This window comes from Dunckerocampus dactyliophorus, chromosome 17, assembly GCF_027744805.1.
Source record: "Dunckerocampus dactyliophorus isolate RoL2022-P2 chromosome 17, RoL_Ddac_1.1, whole genome shotgun sequence".
In the NCBI taxonomy this organism is placed as follows: Eukaryota; Metazoa; Chordata; class Actinopteri; order Syngnathiformes; family Syngnathidae; genus Dunckerocampus; species Dunckerocampus dactyliophorus.
Genome location: NC_072835.1, coordinates 459,993 through 480,000, shown reverse-complemented (window position 1 = coordinate 480,000; position 20,008 = coordinate 459,993). Strand labels below are relative to the sequence as shown.

The 20,008-nt window shown below is 46.2% G+C and overlaps 2 protein-coding genes across 7 annotated transcripts in view; both read right to left on the bottom strand.

Annotated features, from left to right (window-relative positions):
• LOC129169718 (metal transporter CNNM4-like) overlaps positions 1-9,094 on the bottom strand; it is a 10,933-nt gene extending 1,839 nt beyond the window's left edge. Inside the window, exons 1-8 of one of the 3 annotated variants that reach the window (XM_054756383.1) lie at positions 7,611-9,092; positions 5,978-6,121; positions 5,666-5,800; positions 5,300-5,469; positions 4,757-4,853; positions 4,109-4,198; positions 522-697; positions 1-452 (exon numbers count right to left, since the gene is read on the bottom strand). The exon at positions 1-452 is cut by the window's left edge and continues 1,839 nt beyond it. In XM_054756383.1, coding sequence (XP_054612358.1) covers positions 1-452; positions 522-697; positions 4,109-4,198; positions 4,757-4,853; positions 5,300-5,469; positions 5,666-5,800; positions 5,978-6,121; positions 7,611-8,991 — 2,645 coding nt within the window. In that variant the 5' untranslated portion in view covers positions 8,992-9,092. Of the gene's footprint in view, positions 453-521; positions 4,199-4,756; positions 4,854-5,299; positions 5,470-5,665; positions 5,801-5,977; positions 6,122-7,610 lie in introns of those variants that run through there. The other 2 variants (XM_054756384.1, XM_054756385.1) reach the window with 2 other exon arrangements.
• A 1,161-nt stretch (positions 9,095-10,255) lies between these two features.
• sec14l7 (SEC14-like lipid binding 7) lies at positions 10,256-19,898 on the bottom strand. Of its 4 annotated transcripts, none has more exons than XM_054756388.1 (12): positions 19,717-19,898; positions 19,074-19,496; positions 15,614-15,657; positions 15,373-15,435; positions 15,115-15,303; positions 14,958-15,053; positions 14,823-14,883; positions 14,670-14,753; positions 14,398-14,504; positions 14,177-14,316; positions 13,929-14,098; positions 10,256-13,828 (listed from the first exon to the last, which is right to left on the bottom strand). In XM_054756388.1, the coding sequence occupies exons 2-12, from the start codon at positions 19,156-19,158 to the stop codon at positions 13,725-13,727; spliced, it is 1,143 nt and encodes a 380-aa protein (XP_054612363.1). In that variant the 5' UTR covers positions 19,159-19,496; positions 19,717-19,898; the 3' UTR covers positions 10,256-13,724. The 4 variants fall into 4 exon arrangements, with proteins under 4 accessions (XP_054612363.1, XP_054612361.1, XP_054612364.1 ...); XM_054756386.1 differs by having other exon boundaries at positions 10,257-13,828; positions 19,421-19,496; XM_054756387.1 differs by having other exon boundaries at positions 10,258-13,850; positions 19,421-19,496.
• Between the last annotated feature and the right edge of the window lie 110 nt (positions 19,899-20,008).

Sequence of the window (20,008 nt, the reverse complement as noted above, 5' to 3'; positions counted from 1 at the left end):
GTGCTCTCAGTGTGTGCGTGAGTGATGGTGTGCACGTGCTGGCCAGCTCTGCGGGGGTCCACACAGTTGTGCTGCTCGCTGAGCAGGGTGGTGGTCTCTCCCGGAGCGTTGTCGGGGTCGGCGGGAGACGTGCCTTGACGAGGTGGGGCGTGGTTACTAAGAGGGGCGGCGGCCTGGGGCAGAGACTGGCTGGGTCTGCGTCCGATGGAGGCGGTGGTGGCAGTTTGGGGCGGAGCTACGCGGCTGCCTGTCGGAGGCGTCGGCTGAGCGTTGGACGATGGGCGCTTCACAGGAGGCGTGGCCAGAGGCAGCAAAGGGTGTGTCCCCGGTGGTGTGACGGGGGGTAGCAGTGCAGCCATGGTGTCCAGGCGACCTTGGCTGCCCTCTGGCGACTGAGGCGAGCTGTCCAGTCTGGACGCCAAGAGGCCGTTCTGGTACTGACAGCGAGTGATCTGGGGACGACAAACACGGCCTCTTACAAATGTGGCACGGCAACAAGAGGAGCAGAGAGGATGCGTTACCTTGACGAACTGAAGGTCTGTCAGGGCGCGCACGCAGAAGTCGGGAATGTACTGGAAAGGCGTTCCTGGGATCTGAGAGTTGCTGCCGCCCATGGAGGAGCTCTCTGCCCCGCGCTCACCGCAGCTCACTGACGCAGACCGGTTGAGGTTGCCCCCATGGGACGGGGAGCGAAATTCTACAATTGGACGGGAGGCCGGTGTGTCAGAGACGGGAAGGACAGCACGCACACATGCACGCGCGCACACACACACACACACACACACACCAGGCATGCACACACTGGGCGTGTCTCAAATAAAATACTGAATAAGAAGTGTACTGCTCTGTGGCTGGGACTGGCACACTGGCACGTACCGTAGGCTTCATTGTGTGTATGTAGCACTCAAAGCAGCAACACTTACTGCAGCATGACCCTCAACGCTCGCCATCTTGGATACGCAACAGAAGTGGAGGGGCTAAATCCAGTGGTTGCAATTCGCCATTAAAAAGGAAGGAAAAAGACAGAGGGGGGGGAGAGGAATGAGGAGGACAAGGAGGAGGAGAAACAGAACAAAATGAAGAGCGACAAGGAGGACGAGAGGGAGGAGAAAAGGAAGTAAGAAGAGAAGGAGAGGTAAAAGGACGAGGACGAGACCAAGAAGGAGAAGGGGGAGGAGTCATACAGTACACTCAGGAATGAAGTACGCAGTGTACAGTGTACTTACTGAAGACATGAGCAGCCTGTGTGTGGTGTGTACTTCCTGAGGTGTGTGTATTTTAGTGCTGGACACTTAGTGGAAATGACAGGTAATACAGTATTTAGCTGCTGCTTCTTCTTCTGTTGACTACTTTTCACTGCTACAGGTTGGCCCTCAGCCACCGTTACTTCAAGTTAGTCCCTTCCTTTCCGCTCCGTAGACGAGATGGTGGTTTTGAGGGCTGCTAAGGGTGGTAAGCCATGTTCCCCCTCCTTTTTCAAGTGTGAGCATGCACATAAACAACCTGAGCATTCCCTGGACGTCCACACCAGGACCTGTCCACAACCTTAGAACCTGAGCTCGTCCAACTTCCATTCTGTGGTATTTTGGAAGAGGTGGAAGAGCACGGCAGGGCGTATTTCTCAATGTAGTTTCTTTGTCATCCTATTCGACCTCGTAGGATCGTTTCATGTTCCATGTCTTTCTTAATGACGTATACTTACACTTCCTTACTTCCTTTCTGTTGGAGTTCATGTTTACTTTTGTCTGAATCTAAAAAAACAATTCTCAACCGACCTTCCAGTCCCTTCGGCACAACACTTCCTGTATCCGGTAAGTTCGGCCATTCCATTCTTTTTTCTTTTTGCTTATCCGGGTCCGGGTCGCAGGGGCAGCGGTCTCAGAATGCAAGCCCAAACTTCCCGATATCCGGTCACACCTGGAGGACGCCGAGGCGTTCCCAGGCCTCTCCCCTGCAGCAACTCCAGAGTAGAACAAGGTCCAGCCCCTCTTAAGGAGTTTGGTTCCAGAACCCGAACTGTGGGTCGAGGTGAGTCCGACTACACGTCTAGTCGGATTGCCTCAACCTCTTGCACAACTTCGGGCTCCTGTGACATTCCATGTCCCAAGAACTAGATTTGGCCGCAGAGGACCAGGTCGCCCAGGCGGCCGCCCTGGAACACCACCCAGTACGCACTGCACCGGACCCTTAAGTCCAGCCATTCAAATAAAAGCACGCCACTACTCCGTGCACGGTTATGTCCGCACTTTTCACTCCAAAACTGGCTCGCTACTTTGGCTTTGCTATTTTCTCATTCCAAAAGAAAAAATCTGCCGTTTGCCCCCACACACCCCCCACAGCCAGTCCACCTTAAAGAACCACTGCTTTTTGGTTTGGTGTGTGGATGTGGTGCTGCCCGTTTGGGTCGCCGTGATGTGGGGTTAGCAAGCAGCTCTCTTAACTCCACTGCACCATTAGCTACACGCCAACCTGCCAGACAGCAGCATGTCCACGAATGGAGTGGCTGTGGAAGCAGACACGTACCAATCACTGGCTGGATTATACTGGATGTTGTTACCGCTTGTTGTCGCCTGTCACTCAAAAACAGGACAGAGCGTTTGCCTTATTTCCAGTGTGTTTGCTGTGTTGCATACATTTGCTGTGGCTGAGAAAGCTGCAGCAGTTGCACAGGAACATTGCTGGTACTGTAAGGACATCACTGTACACCCCATGTACTCCCATTCATTCATTCATCCATCCATTCACGCACTCACTCACCCTAACCCCACGAAGGAATGAATGAATCATGTACTGAAATGCATTCATCCATCCATTCAGCCTAACTCCATGAATGAATGAATGAATCATGTACTGAAATGCATTCATCCATTCATTCACCCTAACCCCATGAATGAATGAATCATGTACTGAAATGCATTCATCCATTCATTCACCCTAACCCCATGAATGAATGAATCATATAATGAAATGCATTCATTCATCCATTCAGCCTAACCCCATGAATGAATGAACGAATCATGTACTGAAATTATTGCATTCATTCATTCACTCTAACCTCATGAATGAATGAATGGTGTACTGAAATGCATTCACCCATTCATTCACCCTAAGCCCATGAATTAATGAATGGTGTACTGAAATGCATTCATCCATTCACCCTAACCCCATGAATGAATGTATCATGTACTGAAATGCATTCATCCATTCATTTAACCTAACCCCATGATTGAATGAATCGTGTACTGAAATGCATGCATCCATCCATTCACCCTAACCCCATGAATGAATGAATGATGTACTGAAATGCATGCATCCGTCCATTCACGCTAACCCCATGAATGAATGAATTCATGCATGCAGAGACAGTGTGCTAGGGTTAGGGTTTTCCAATGTGAATGAACATTCAGGGTGAGTAAGTACACAAGTGCGCCAACTGAGACACAACCACTGCAACACAAAGATGATGCAAAGGTGAACGAACATGCTGCCACATGAGGCCAAAACACTTCGCTCTCATTGGCTGAGGTCAGTGAGGTCATGACGGGGAGGAGGGCACCTAGCAGCAAGGTTAGTGCGAGAGGGGCTTCGTGGCGGCGCAGGTAAACGAAGTTTAGCTTAGTTTAGCATCTACAGAGCTTGAAGAAGGTCAAATGTCAAACAAAAACAAAGACAAAAACATCCCACTGGCAACATCAGACCTGAGATCAGTGGTTACAGGGGGCGGAGTTAAAAAAAAAGACAGTGTCCCAACCAGCAAGCAAAGTCAGTTAGTGCCACAACATCAAAAATCAATCTGCATTATTATTCATGGGACATAAATATGTTTTATGTTTACGGTACACACTTGGAATGTTCAGGTGACTTTGAAGAGGGTCTTGTCTCCATGGAAACGATGGAAACTGCCTCTGCTCATTGACTCACTCCTGCCCTCTGGCGGACAAACTAAACATTACAGCAGCCAAACGTTCATTGTTCTGGCTAACAGCTAACACTTGCTGGTGAAGGACAGGGATGATGGCGATGATGAAGAATGGGGAGGATGAGCGCGGCGCCCTCTCCCACCACCCTCCCCGTGGCTGGGTGGTGGGGGGTGCATACGAGTGTTTACCTGGGAAACGAGAGAACACGGAAAACCTCTTAAGAGAAAGGCGTCTCGGAGGGGGGGACGCCACTGATGGGGAGAGAGGCGGGGTGACGGCTGGGCAGGAGGGAAGGGGATGGGGGGGCAGAAAGAGAGAGGATTTATTTGTTTTGTAGCTCCTCCTCTCTGACTCACTGTCATGAATAATTAACCAATCTCTGGACACTTCATTACGTACGCCATCTCATCACATCCAACACAAAGCAATCAATACGTGTTATAGATTAGTACATATGGCAACTTGTTGTTCCACGTGCTGCACGACCTTTGAACTCCTGGACTAGCCGAGTTGGTGTCAAGATTTCAAATGTAACAAAAGTGGTGCGTGTGCGTGTGTTGGCTCGTGTGCAGCACACAACCAGCAGACACTGGACATCCCACCAGGGGGGCCGGAGTGTGTCACAGGAAGTGGCGCCATCTCAAGGACGAGTTACGTCATCACAAACAACAACAAAGTAGCTTCAAATGAGACAAATGAAAGATGAAAATGACAACATATATTTGTGGGAAAGCTGCTTATTGAGTTGTAACAAAGAAATGTTACACACGTTGCATTCACTGCACATCTTATTCAAGAGTGTGTGCGTGTGCGTGTATGTGTGTGTGCTTGCTCACCCAGGGATGGGGCATTGAGCGCCATGACACCGTAATAGGAGAACGGCCCCGTCTCAAACTTCATGTTCTCATTTCCCGCCTCCACCTCCACTCGACCCTGAAACACACACACACACACACACACACACACACACACACACACACACACTGAATATTGTAGCAGAAGTGTGCTCTTCCAGAAACTGACCCCAGCATTAATCTACATGGTCAGCTGGTGTCAAGAAAGTTCTAGAGGCCTCCAGCGCATGCCTCATGTCAGTGAGGTGGCGGGTGGGCATCAGGTGTACCTAATAAAGAGGTGTAAGGTGAGCAGCAATGCTCAGGGTGCATGTCAGAGGTCACGTGATCCAAAGGTGTCTCATCAGGTGACTACTAGGAGACGTCTCCTCTGCAGCCCCTCCCCCTGTTTGGGTGGTCCGCTAAGAGGATCTGTTAATAAGCTCCGCCCTCTCATGACAAACACCAAGTGTTGACGTGTTGATGTAGAAGCTGCTGAGTGTGCTAGTTGAACCCGGCGGAAGGTTCTGCTCCTGGCGCACGCACCTGCAGGATGAGTACAAAGTAGTCGACAGGTTTCCCACGCTGGTACAGGAAGTGCTGTGGCGCTCGCTTGTCGTTGTCGTTGAATTTGAGTTCCTGGATAACGTCGGGATGCCTCAGGATCCTCAGCAGAACCTTCTCAGTCACGTGGAAGGCGGCAAAAAGGCTGACCTCTAGTGGCGGGGAAAAGAAACGCACATTGTGTGTTAGACGGCGTTATGTTCATTTTCTAGTAGCGGGCCAATAAGCAACACGCTGCCAGTTGCATGTGGGCCCCCGCCCAGACTTGGCTCACCCGTCATGTAGAAGTTTTCCCTGTAGCGCTTGAAGGCATGACACCCTGCTGTGAAAGGGGGGGCGGACGCTCACCTGTGGCCAGGAAGCGATGGGCAGCCAACATGAGCTGAGGTGAGATCTTGGCCTTGCTATCGCCGTCGTGTTTAAACGCCGAGAAGTCTCGTTTGTTTTTGTTGGCATCCACTCGCTTCTTGTTGCGGTTGTCGGCTGCGGGGACACACGGGAAGGTCAAACGTGGAACGTTTACGTGAATCATCTAACTTTAGGAATCTTAAGTGATCAGGAAATGCTAAATGGTGGAAATCCTCAATCCAATCTGGTCTCCTAGCAACCAAAGCAGCTTTTCTCAAGTCTATATTTGTCAAACAGGAAGTGCCGACTCACTGTACAGGTCTGACTCGTCCAGGATCTCTGACTTGATGATCTCCTCAATGACATCTTCCAAGGTGACCAATCCCAGCACCTCGTAGAAGGGATCCCCCTCCCCCTCATTGTTGACTTTCTGGACGATGGCCAGGTGGGATTTTCCTGGAAACAGGAGGGAGCATGTGACAACCTTCACGAGAACATCCTGGCAGAATGTCCCACTGGGATCTGGAACAGCAACATCTTCAAATAAACACGACTGGGCCCACAGTTTAGCTTAGGCCTGAAATTTTGGAGCAAGTGCCACAAATGGAACACTTGCATGAGTACACTTCAATAAGTAGAAGTATACCGCGTACTTACTTCCTTTTGACAGTGTAGTGTTGTCCCAAACCCACTACTATCATTCTACACTTACTGGAAAGGACAATCACATTAGCTTCTTTTTCTCTCCTTTTTAATGGCCATTTGCAACCACTCAAAGTAGGTCCTCCTCTTCTGATTCATAGCCAAGATGGCGACTACTGAAGGTGGTAAGTGCGCATCACTGCCCACTCACCATTTGGAGTGTGCTGACAGTGCACTGCATTTTGCCCTACTTCTCAGCGTGAACACACTTATGCACTCAAAGTTCTAAATTCAAGTATGCCAGTGTGCCAACTGAGACACATCTGTGGTCTCTGAAAACCCCAGGACAAGACCCATGCTAGCTACTTTCCAACAATAAGACCTAAAGCAATGTAGGCTGCTTCTCTTCTTTTTACACTTGGATGGCAGTTGAGCATTCACATTGCTGGTACACTTCATAAAGCTGTTATGATGGACAGTTTGCTAGCAGTGTCAAAGGTCATCAGTAGGTAAATGTGCTAGCAGTGTCACTTTGAGGTGGAAAAGCGCTAAAGACTGTTTACCATTTTTACTATGGGGAAAATAGTTTTTATATAATTATTTATTTATATATATGAAACTTTACTATTCCATTATAAATGTATATATATATTGAATATGTGTGTATATATACTGTATATAAAATATATATCATCCATCCATCCATTTTCTATACCGCTTCATCCTCATTAGGGTCGTGGGGGCATGCTGGAGCCTATCCCAGCTGGCTTCAGGCAACAGGCGGGGTACACCCTGGACTGGTGTCCAGCCAATGGCAGGGCACATACAGACAAACACTCACATTCATACCTATGGACAATTTAGAGTCTCCAATGAAGCTAACATGCATGTTTTTGGAATGTGGGAGGAAACCGGAGTACCCAGACCCCCCCCCCCCCCCCCACACACACACACACACACACACACACACGGGGAGAACATGCAAACTCCACACAGAAATGCCCAAGGGAGAATCCAACCCAGGTCTTCCTGATCTCCAGACTGTGACAGTGTGGCCAACATGCTAACCACTAGACCACCGTGCTGCCCTAAAATATATATCAACTATTTCTAAATATATTTATGAGATTTATTTTTGATTGAAAGACTGCATGAGATGAAGGGGACAGATTGTCCTTCAGTGATCAATGATGACTGCAGCTTATTGATCCCCCACACAGGAAGCTGCTAGAGCAAATGCTCCAGGCTCAACTTCCTGTTGACCAGCCAGAGGTCAGGCTGGAGTCAAGACAAAAACACGCACCTTTCTTGAACTCCTCCAGCATGGTGTCCAGCTTGGTGTCGTGGAAGACAAAGTGGACGGGGTGGTTGTAGAACTTGGTGATGGTCTTGAGTGTGGTGCAGTCGTCAGGGTCAACGAAGGCCAGGTCCTTGACGTAGAGGATGTCCACGATGTTGGAGCGCTCGTCATCGTAGACGGGGATGCGCGTGTAGCCGCTCTCCATGATCTCGGACATGGTGTTGAAGTCCAGCACGGCATCGGCCTGGATCATGAAGCAGTCGGCCAGGGGGGTCATGACGTCCTCCACTGTCTTGGTGCGCAGCTCCAGCGCCCCCTGGATCATGTTGAGCTCCTCCTTGACCAGGTCGTTGTAGGGCTCTGTCACCTTCAGCATCTCCACCAGCTTCTCGCGGTTGTACACGGTGCCGATCTCCTGGCCCAGCAGGACATCCAGCAGCTTGCTGACGGGGAAGGACAGCGGGAAAGTGAGGAACATGAAGAACTTGGTGAGAATGATGGTGTTAGCGCCCACCGCCAGCCCGTGGCGGGAACACAGCGCCTGGGGGACGATCTCGCCGAAGATGACGATGCCTACAGTGGAGGCCACCACGGCGCCCAGGCCCGACCCAATCAGGTCATCCAGGAGTATAGTGAGCGTGGTGTTGACTAGCACGTTGCCTAGCAACAGCGAGCACAGCAGGTAGTTGCCCTTGCTGCGGATGGGCTCGATCTTGCGGGCGTACTTCTTCTCCTTGTCTGTGCCGCAGCTCTGCACGATGCGCAGCTCCATGGGGTCCAGCGCCATCAGGCCCAGGTTGAGCCCGCTGAACATCCCGGAAAGGACCAGCAGGCAGGAGATGAGGATGACCTGCAGCCAGAGAGGAAGCAAGGACTTTCTCTCCTCCAGGACAAGAACCCGACCGTCTCCATCCTCCAGCTGCAGCCAGCGGCCGTCGGCGCTGCGCGTGCACAGCGCGTACTCCTTGCTCGGCTCGCTCTTGCGCAGAGGCTTAACGTGCACGCGCAGCAGCCCCGCCGTGCCCCTGCCGCTGACGTTCATAAAGGTCCCGACCCCGATGTCCTTCGTGAAGTCCGAGCAAGTCCTTTCCGGCGGCTCCCCCGCCTCACCGCCACCCAGCTCCGTAAAGCGGACGAGCGTCCAGGCGGCGGAGTGCAGCCTCAGCCCGTAGAAGCGCAGCCGCACGGAGCTGTCCTCCGTCACCTGCAAGACGCCGTCGTCACCCGTGTTGGCCGGCTTGTCACTGCTCTCCAGCCGCATACCGAGCACCTGACTGCCGCCTCCTTCGCCGGATGCCGCCTCCGAGCGAGCTCCGTCGGCGCTGCACAGGAAGATGAGGACAGTGACTATGTAACCCTGCTGGCCGCGCCATTCTCTCGCCATGTTTGTTGGACTGCTCGCCGCCGACACGGTGACGTCATTTACTCACGTCCGAGCGGACACGCCCCCGAGCCCCCCTCCCTCACACAAACACAACACACAAGGTGAGCGACACGATCGCCATGCAGTGCACCAAGTAGCGCGCACTCGACGAGGACGGCCTGGTGGCGTCACGTACGTCATGTGACAGCTGCAGCGTTACCTCGCCTTCTAAAAGGCTAGTTAAATGTGTTTAAATAGCACTAAAATGATAAACGGTCAGGGGCGGATCTAGCTTTTTTGAAAAGGGGGGGTGTGGAGCGAGTGGTCCGAAAATGTTTTTAAATTAGACCTCATTTCCTGCTAATCTGGTGATATCTGAGGCCAATTTTATGTCTTTAATTTCAAGAGTTTGTTGTTATTTTTATCCTTGGTATATGTCGTTTAAGCCAAAACATTCTATTTATAAAATTACAGGTACTAGGAGAAACCCATTTTAGCTCAATTTCCTGAAATATGTTCCAATTTGAAGCAGCTGTAAATTCCAAGGATTTGAGTATAATTTTATGTCACTAATCGTAATGGTTGGCATCTCTGGGTTGTCAATGTCAAAGTGTGCCGGCCGCCAGCCAGATTGACTGGTTATTCAGATAAAAAGGCCGTCTATTTCCCACTGGGAAGCAATCCCTAGCAGAGTGTTTAATTACTTTCACCTCATAAACCCTCCAGCCCAATGCCCAAACTGATATCAAAGATACATGCTGACCCTATCCTGCATGCCGCCAGCTTACCACCTACCACTACACAGTGCAGCACGTACTAAGCCATACACATGCACAGCCAGCCTAGAACAGTGGAGCATCCTCCTGGCCCAAAAAGCAGACCACAAAATATTCCCTGGGGCTCCCCTCCCCTGCTCCCCCAGCCGGCCTAGCTCTGGGGTCAATTGACTGACTGTGGCCTGGGGTGATCTGTCTTGGTACTAGTAGCAGTACTAATAAATCAACATGTACCGGTTTAGACATACATGTACCTTCACTGGGACTGGGTGACTGCAATCCAGGATGGTTTATCATTTTATTAGCTTTTATTGTGGCAAAAAAAAATCTAAATCCGTGCCTGACGGTCATTTTAAGGAATAAACTACATAAGCTTGAATCACGTTTGCCTGGTATGTTTAAAGCTTTATATTTCTCATGACACAGAAAATGATCTCACGGTTTCCCGTTCATCAGTCAGTAATCATTAATGTTGAAGACTGGAAAACTGTCAACAAATAAAGTTATCAATACACATCAGGTGATCTCACAAAAAAGTTTTATTCTTCATGTTAAGTGACAAACCATACAATGCTGTTCAAAAGTCCGTGAATTAACAAAGTATAAGTAATCTAAACACACAGTGGTGCTCCTGTAGGTTTTTCCTCCTGCGTAATCAATTCCAGCACCACACTTTTAAACTAATCAATAATCAAGAGTTAAGTCCCTCATGTACAAAAGCAGCGTAATAACTTACCATGTCAATTTCAACCGCACTGCAACTCATGAGAAACACTTTTAAGGGTCTACTCGTGAGCGGTGAGGAACTCTACTAGCAATAGCTACCTAACCGTGCTAGTTGCACTGAAGTTTGTACTTCGATTTACATCACAGGACGAAAGGAATACAAGTAATTGTCCAAAATAGTTAAGTCTTCTGACAACAGCAAAGTTAGCGCAGTAGCTTAGCTCACCGGACTTATAAAGTACATTTACTAGCTGCAGGTACTCATTCATGCTAGTTTCGGCTGTTTGCTAACTTGTGTAGCTTCCAGCTAAGGAAGACATATCGTGACGTCTTTTCGTCAACGCACGTACAACAGTAGACAATTGTGATGGGTCCAGCGACACAGATGCGCAGATGCGTGCGCCGATGCGTGCTAGGGCTAACCCCGTGTCGGTGCGCGTATAGCTTTAAGATAGTCACGTGACCAATGTCGGCAGTCGAGCGCCAAACTGTTTAAAAGGAAGCGCATCTGTCAATAGGATGGAAGCGCAAAACGAGCATCGAGTTAGTTACGCGTTCATTGCTTGGCGAATATTGCGGTCAAAGATGGAGGACTTCCATGGAAAACGTGAATTTTCTGCTGTGTGGGATCATTTTGACCTTCTGCCGGAAAATAAGGTCCAGTATTTATATCGATCTCCTCATTTTACCCAGTTCTTGTCATACTTTCCAAATATTCTGTTCTAGTGAAATTATTTTCAAAATAACTTAGTTTATTATTCATATTTTTTTTGCAGGTAAAATGTCACATTTGTGCAGCAGTTTCTATGCACACCAGCTTCTTCTGTGCCTTGCGAACGCATATTCCCCAAAGCAGGAGAAACTGCGTCAAAGAAACGAAATAGACTGAATTACAAAACACTGGAGAAACTAATTTTTTGAATAAAAATCATTAAGCAATGAGTCCATTGTCATTATCATTCACAGCACTTTCACTGAGGTGTTGACATTATGACAGATGTTCACTTAATTTATCAAGTGTGTCTCAAATATCAAAGAGGATTTTTAATTAAATTACATATATGGAACAAGAAAATGTGAATGCAAATGCATAAATGGCGGTATTGGAAACAATAGGTCAGGGGTGTCAAACTGGTGCCATGGAGGGCCGAGACACTGCAGGTTTTCTTTCCAGCCAGTCACTAAAGCAGGTGATTTTAATGATCAACACCTTCAGTTTGAGGGAAGGAGCTCATCAATTAAATCACCTGCTGAAGAAACTGGTTGGAGAGAAAACCTGCAGCGTCTCGGCCCTCCAGGGCACGAGTTTGACACGTGTGCAATAGGTCATCAAATCAGAGTCAGTTGAGTCTGTCAACTATGTTTCCTGCAGGGATTTTTTAAGTCCACCAGGTGTCAGTATTCAACAACAGTGTCAATACAGTGTGTCACTACGTGATGCCTCATCTGCCCATCACTCGTAGACAACTAGTGTTAAAAATACAACGGCTGAACCACTGAACTCTAACTGGAATGGCCCCGATCGCTTGCTGCGCATTGGAGGCCTGAAGTCGCCATGTTGTTTCACCCAAAACAAGAAAGCCTAACACCTAAGAGGAGTTCGAGATGCCGTCTTGTGCTGCTATTAATTGCACAAATCGTGATACTCGTGAAAATCGCGAGAAGGGACTTATATTTCACAGGTAGATAAATGCTTATTACGGAGCCCCGGAGGGGACATGGAGAAAAAAAATATGAAAAAAAAACTTTTGCGAGATAACGCAAAACTGTTTTGCGAGGGAACGCAAAAGCGACTGTGGTAAAGATGGAAACATATTGACATATTCACAGTTCCGGGATCAATAACTCCCAAGTGAATGGCTCTAACACAGCAAACCTTACCTCTTCCCAACCGTGGCAACACAAACAGCTATAACCCAGTTTTTATCAAAACGAGCCGTGTTCTGTGCAGTCTGACTTATATTGATCTCTGTGAGAAGCCCGCAGCGAGACCGGAGCGCAGAGACCGTCTACAAATGTCTTCTTCATCTGTATTATGGCGGTTGGCATCTAAGTAGTTGTAAATGAGCCCTTATTCTCCTTTAGATTTCCACACTGCAATGTTCAACTTCTAAAGCAATGGGTAGTAAATATGCGGAGAGACAGGTGGATTCCTGCAGCCAGATCGCAACTCTGTTCAAGTCATTTCACCGAGGAGAACTTGGACAGGACCGGCCAGACTGTTAGATTAGGACAAAATGCAGTTCCAACAATATTTGACTTTCCTGATCATCTTCTAAAGGTATGCTAGCATTTAACTTTGATACTACGTAGATCCTTATCGTAACAAATACCTTGTGAACACTGAAATTGACTTGTTATGCATTGTAATTTCACACCATAGAGGTAGGAAACAACTTCAACTGGAGGGACATTTTGAGATTTTGGTCTAGTAAATTTAGTCTGTTTCAATGGAATTTTTGTTAATTCGTGTTATTTTTTATACCGAAACATAATAAATGTAGTGAAGGAAGATACATGTATGTGTATGCGTGTGTGCTTTTATTGGTGAAGCAAGATGGCCGACCAATGGCTTCATGCGGTCAGTAGGGACGCCCCTTCCAGTAGTATATTGTTCAGTTGGCTGAACACATTAAACCGCCATAAAATGCTAAATTGCAGCCAAACTCGTATCCGGTTCATTTTTGGGACAAATGAGATCGCGCCCTTGAAGTACACTTCCGGGTACTTTTTAAACGATGACGTATTGCCGGTAAATAACACACTGGCAGTGCGTCAGACACCCCGGCTGTTATGTAACAACACTGACACCCCCACCACCCCTATCCTGCAGCATCCTTTGGCTCCCCTTCCCTCTACAGGATGCGTGATGTTGACTTAAATATGGGCAGAGTGGTCCATCTTAAGTGTTTAGTTAGCATGTTTGCAGTGTTGTGTAATAGTGCACGGTGTACACTATTAGCATCGCCTACAACACCCCCAAGCGGTCATCTGTATGCGTTACTCTTTAAAGGAGCATCTCGCGGTAAAAGCGTAGCTTTATTAATACGTATATCGTTAAATGTGATCAAGTTTGGTCATCCAATTAAATGAAACAAATATTTATTGCAAACTAATAATAAAAAATTAAATAAATTTATGTATATATATATATATATATATATATATATATATATAAAAAACACGTTCACAGTGGAATAATAAAGATGGAAGTTTGTGACCAGAGGCAAGAGAGGTTTTGCGTCTTCTTCTTCATGTTGGTGTCAGTCTGGTCCGGTCTGGCCGTATGTGCTCACAGTGAAGGAGGAAGCACCTCCACCTTGTAGCTGACCCTCTTGGACTGAAGGATACTGTAGCTGTTGTCAAAACACAACACGTCTGCACAAAGATGGCCAACGACATCAGGGAACACCAAGCTAGTCATGACATCAACGTGACGACCAAATGGGCACTCACACATTCCAGGTTCAGCACAGGTGATCATGTTGTCCTCGGGTACTAGGTGAGCGTTGTAACGTTCACTGGGGACAACCTCCAACATGGCTGCCACCTTCTGCTCGCTGCCCTCTTCTGTACGTTTGTAAACACCGAAGCCAATGTCGGCGCCATCGCTGGAGAACTGCCACCTGTTGGAGGACACCGAAGAGTCACCTTCAGCTGATGGGTCGGGATGGCGATGCTGTCACAATGTCAGTGTGGTGTACCTCAGAAGGCTGCAGGGGGCGCTGACGTGGTAGTCCAGCTGCAAGACGGCGCCGCGGCTGATGGTGACGCTGGTGTCATACTGGGCCTTGATAAAGTTCTGCACGTAGTACGACCTCGGCACTGTGCCGCCATAATTGATCTGCCAGCACATGTGGTCATGGTGACTTGATGGTGACATCACCCACCCAGCAGCGCGTGCACGAGAGTGCCCGGCTCGCACCATGGTTCTGCAGCGAGGGTCTCCATCCGGATCAGTTCGCGTTCCTCCATACGCGACGGGAAGCTGCTCGGCATCGACATGTTTACGCAGCACTTCCTGCCAGTTACCTGCCCACACAGGTCATCCATAATACATTTATTGACGGCTCAGATGATTATTTCCTGGTCACATAACGTGTTGCTAGGACGATTTGATAAGCCAGCACATGCTAGCGTGACGCTGTTTCCATGGCAACACGTGGCAGAGAAAAGACTGGGACAGCTGGGTCTTACCTCCGAGCACGATGAGTTTGCGTCTGGTCTCCTCGCACAGGAAGTGCTTGATCAGGTTGTATGCCATCGGAAACAGTCTGGGAGCTGTGGTGATGAAGAGGATGATGAAGATGATCAGGAAGGACAGTGTTAGCAAGCATGCTAATGAGCTACCTTTGATGAGAAAAACCCTCTTGAGCCCCTCTGGATAGTTCTCCTCAAACATGGTGAGGATCTGCACAGCGACATGGCCAAAGTCAGACATACATCACAGGTCAAAGGTGAACAAGATGGCGGCGACAAACAAACCTCGCCGTAGGTCTCAATGGCGGGTTTCCACAGGTGCTTGAGACCGAGCCCCTCGCAGTCGTAGATGAGCGTGACGGACTCCACGTTCCTGCCCAACTGTCGGCACAAACACCCGATTAGGAGGAGACAAGGTGGCAAGGCGAGGACACTATCAGACCTTGTTGGACTGGTGCCGACATTCCCTCTGCAGCATCTCGATGTTTCGGATCTTTGTCCTCATGAAGTCCTGCTTGGTGGCCGACATCAGGAGACCTTTGGGATCCAGTGGGCCGATCACATCGTACCAGATTGGACTTCCCTCCTTGTCGTAGCCGCACATGCCCCCGGATACGTACCTCCGAATCACCTGACCGCAACAACCGTGTGATGATGTCACAACACAGCCACAATGTCACAGAAGATGACGACAACAAACCTCAGGAGGCGTCCAGTCAGAGATGATGGTGTCCACCTTCATGTTCCTCCTGAAGTCAATGTGCTACAGGCACACACACACACACACACACACACACACCTTTTAAAAAACGCCGCTCATGTGGATGGAAATGCTTTTAAAACCGGAGTGGGGTTGTGTTTTGGAAACCGTGGGTGTTTGTGCTACATGCCGTAGCCTAAATGTTGTATAGTCGTGTGCTATATGGAAATGAAAGACAAACCTTCCTGATCATGGCTTCAGCTTTGGCAACATGGAAGCTTCTAGCTGCAATCAAACAAACATGAATTGAATAGGACACGCCCCTTCACTAGTAGTGTGCAAATGCTAATCCCACTGGTCAAGTATCGGTGTGGCAGAGACACTTTCCAGCATCATAAAAAGATTTTATTACATACCAATCTGGACAACAGATAACGCAAATGAAAAAATGTACCTTGAGTATTAGCGATACAATACATATGTTTAATAGGGTATACAGTCGTCCCTCACAACTTCCCTCTTCGAATTTCACGGCTTCACTCTATCACAGTTTTTCCAAAATTGATTACAGTAATAAATAAATCATGCTGTTTCGTGGTTAAATATGGTCTTATCAAAAATATGTACTTATTTTTTGTCTGCATGAAGCATTTATGCATAAAATTGTCTAATCCTAAGTCAAATCCTAATATAAGGTATTCAGAAGACGCATTCATAGACATGTTCTGATGATATGTAGTATTGTACACTGGTCACTAGGTGTCACTAATCTTACTGTAATGTTGGCTGAGACACACAAGCACCAGACTTGATGGCTTTTATTGCATCTTTCAATGATCTCACAACAGCCTCCTGTTGCAGCGGTAACCCACAGCAAGTTAAAACTCAACTCTGAACCCCCGACACCACTTCCTGTCTCCTGGCACCGCAACACATTGACAGCAACACACAGTTATGTCTGTTAAACTGATGTAGCCTGCTTAGATGAGAGGTGAAATGTCTTCTACTTGTAAGATAACCTGAACAGTCTAGCTGCCATCCTGGATGAATGTGAATATTCACAGGCATTATAAATGTCTGTTTTTCTCTTATGATGTCTACTACCCGTATATTGGGTATAGGGATGCAACTGTGACTAAAAGCATTAAATGAGTACAGAACCACCTTCCACTAGTTCCAGCCTGGACTTTGTTTTTCAGACAGGCTGTGCAAATATTCACATTAGCATTCAATAAGGTCATGAAGTCTTACCTTTATGCATTCGTACGAAGTATCAGCATTTAGGCGCAAATATGAGGTGAAAGAAAAAGGAGAAAAATACAGTATAGTAGTCTATCTGTGCAGCGTGGGACAACGCTGGCACACGCTGAATTATGTGTTCAAGGACCGTCAAACAAAGTGGGCAGTGTCTCCGCTCACAACAAACAATAACATGCAAAACGTTTGGGATTTTTAACTGTATATTATTTTTTGAATACACTAATGGCCCATATTTCAAAAATGGATATGCATTTACAAAAAATTAAATGTAGTTATTTACTAATTGATTTTTTTTGGTGCTTATTTTTGGTTTTTATATTTGTGCCTGAAAGTTTCCCGCAACCTGGTGGTTGGGGACCCCTGATTTATAGGGCTCTAATAATGTCGAAAAGCGTATTTAGAAGGAGGCAAACAGGTTTTCCTATGCTTTAACTACCAAAATATTTCATTTAGAAATAAGAAAAATTCACTTTTATTATAGCCTGGAACCAATTAAGTGCCATAAGTGAGGGATTACTGTACCTGGAACATTTTTATAATACAATTAACAATAAAAATGAAATTATATGTAAAATACAGGTCAATATCAAATGTAAGGGTAAACTACCGCTACCAAGACAATTCAAATAAGATGTATAAGTACTACTTTATCTAGGTAAATGTATGTATTTATGTATGCATGCAGAAATATTATGTACATGATTTTTTTCCCTTTCAGTATACTTGATTAGATTATTTTTATTGTATTGTTTTACAGTTTATTTATTTAGAAATTATTTAATATAAATTTTGTCTGTGAGAAAAAAATAAGCCATGGATAAGGATAATTTAATTGCAATGCTTGCAAATTCATTGCAATAAAAGTTTTTTGTTTTTTAAAAACAACAGACCAAGCATAAACTTCATCCTGTCTTTTAGTGTTTGTGTCCAAACCACAGAAATAACACTTTTACATCCTTTTCTAACCAAAGCTAAACTACTTCAATCAAGTATAGGGTGGTATGAGTATAATACAAACATAGTATAGTATTTCCAGGGAATCAAAAGCATTGCGTCGTTAAATATTTGGGACGTTTGTGAGAGGTGACGCCCCAGGAGGCTACATCGGGGCGGAGGGGGCTTCAAACCAGTTTGCAGTTTCTGTTAGCCGGTTGTTGTTCTGAATGTGTTGTGGGTCACATGGACTTTGTCCTTCTCGTTTAGCGCTAATATTTAAACAAGAACTGCCGAGTTGTCGCTCCTCAATGCAAATGTAGCAACATTTATTTGTCTCCCATATTTGCCCTCCAAGGGGCACCTCAAACACGATAAGAACCCCGCTGCTCTTTCAACATTCTATAGGTTTCATTATGGAAGACATTTGTCCTGCAGCAACCCTTTTTCTTCACTTTGAACACTGAGATGACACGACTACTTGCCATCGTTTGCCTTAACCTTGGGATTTAAAAGGTCGTTATGTATCAGTCTACATATATAGGGTTGGATGCATATATTTCATTGCAATTAATGGTATTTTGTTGTTAACTCATAATTAATGGAATTTAATCACAGCCAGAATATTTATTTGAAATAAAAAATTCTGATGTTGCAACTGACCCCAAACCTGGGGACAGTTGCAACACCGGTCAGGGACGGTTGCAACATATCAAAAAACATTCAATTCCACCAAAATGTGATGCTTTTTGTTTAAATAACCACAGTATACAGTATTAAAGTATTTAATAAGTTTAGTTTTGTGTAAAACATAGGCCTACTTTGAGTCAATGTGCAAATGTTACGGAAGCTATAAAAACTCAATATTTCAGTTTGGGACAAAACGAATAGAATAATTTGGAGTGCAAAAAACATTTATTAAACATGTGAACAAACAGTGAACAGTTTTAGTGAACAAAATTCACATTGTTTTAAAACTCCAGTGAATATAAAGTTGGATTTTTAAGTTAACACTCGCCTCTTCCCCAACAAATCTGCTGTTTGTGAACTATTCCAGCAGCGACTGAACATTTCTGCTAGCTCACAGAAAAAAACAGACATCTTCTTCCTCTTCAGTCTGATTCTTCTTTTTTTTGGTTTTCTTTACACTTTTGTGGTTTGATGTTCTTGTATTCTTTTTTTGCCTTCCTCCGTTCAGATTTTTAATTATTTTGTTTATCATTAGCATTAATTTCTTATTATGATTGTCTATTCTGCCCATCATGAGCAGTAAAATATATTAATTGTGCCTAGTGTGGTCTATTTTGATATTAGCATGGGGACAGTTGCAACAGTCCCCATAGTTTCAGTCAGGACAAAACACCAAGCGCCAACTAGCCACAGTGACATTGACAAATGCAAGCAATGTTGCTGAATAGTTAACAAAACAGTGATTCAAACCAGGTAGGTTTGAAGTAAGTCATACAAAATATTAGGACAGTATGACAAAAATACAGCTACTTTCATACCTCCAAAACAACTTTGTCTTGATAGAAGCTGGACCAGATGCGCAATATGGCCGCTTTCTTCTTGGCGAGTAGAGGGTCTGAGCATGTTACTGATTTGACAAATAAGGCTTGTGCAACTGCCCCCAGTCTCCCCTACTTCTCTGCTGAATTTTTAGCCTTTTTCTTCCACCTCATATTTGCTGCCAAATGCTCACACAATGTGGGAATGCATAAATGTAAGTTTTGATGAGCTTTTAATGTCCTCAATCAAACCAGGCTGCGTTTCTGATCTTTCATCGATCTCTTCTTATCTTACCACCGTTCAAGGTCCACGCGCACGAGCGTCTGCTCGCATGTGCGTGTCTTACCTCGAAGCCAGCGTAACAAGTATTGGTCATGCTGGGCTGGAAGGTCAGGAAGGATGTCCTGGATCCTGACCCGAAACTGGAAGCACATCAAATAAGATCATTTATTTTTCCACAACATTGACTTTACCTAAGTCTTTTCATTCCGGCAGTAACATAATCCCCAAAGAAAAAATACTATAGTTACATATTTACACTACTAGAGTAGTTTCCAGGGATACTCTGATCACGGTCACCGTCCATAGATATCTAGCACCACAAACATAGAATTATGCAAAAAATGTATTTAGGAGTTTTACCTGTGTTAATGCATAAGCCTGCTTCGGGCTCAAATCTCCAACTTGTCCACTCATGCTTGTGCTACAACGCCCAGGCTGGGAATGAAGACTGCAGCCAAGATCACAGGCCTGGAGAGGCAAGGCCACACCCCCACACACCACAATTTAACAAACTCTGGACAAATGTCAAGGTAAAGCAACATCTGTCCTGCTACACAAACATCTTTCTCAAACAAAAACAATCAGAGAAGGAACTGTCAATGACATGAACACAACAAAAATGAAAAAGCAACATTTGTAAGGAAACCTGTCA

What these genes read in the sequence shown, in the direction of transcription:
- sec14l7 (XM_054756386.1), bottom strand. Translation starts at nt 19,770, where the DNA reads ATGAGTGGACAAGTTGGAGATTTGAGCCCGAAGCAGGCTTATGCATTA. An exon ending in CCATTGAGACCTACGGCGAG is followed by an intron (nt 14,884 to 14,957) that starts GTTTGTTTGTCG and finishes GTCGCTGTGCAG; the next exon opens with ATCCTCACCATGTTTGAGGA. An exon ending in CTGTGCTGAACCTGGAATGT is followed by an intron (nt 13,829 to 13,928) that starts GTGAGTGCCCAT and finishes TTTTGACAACAG; the next exon opens with CTACAGTATCCTTCAGTCCA.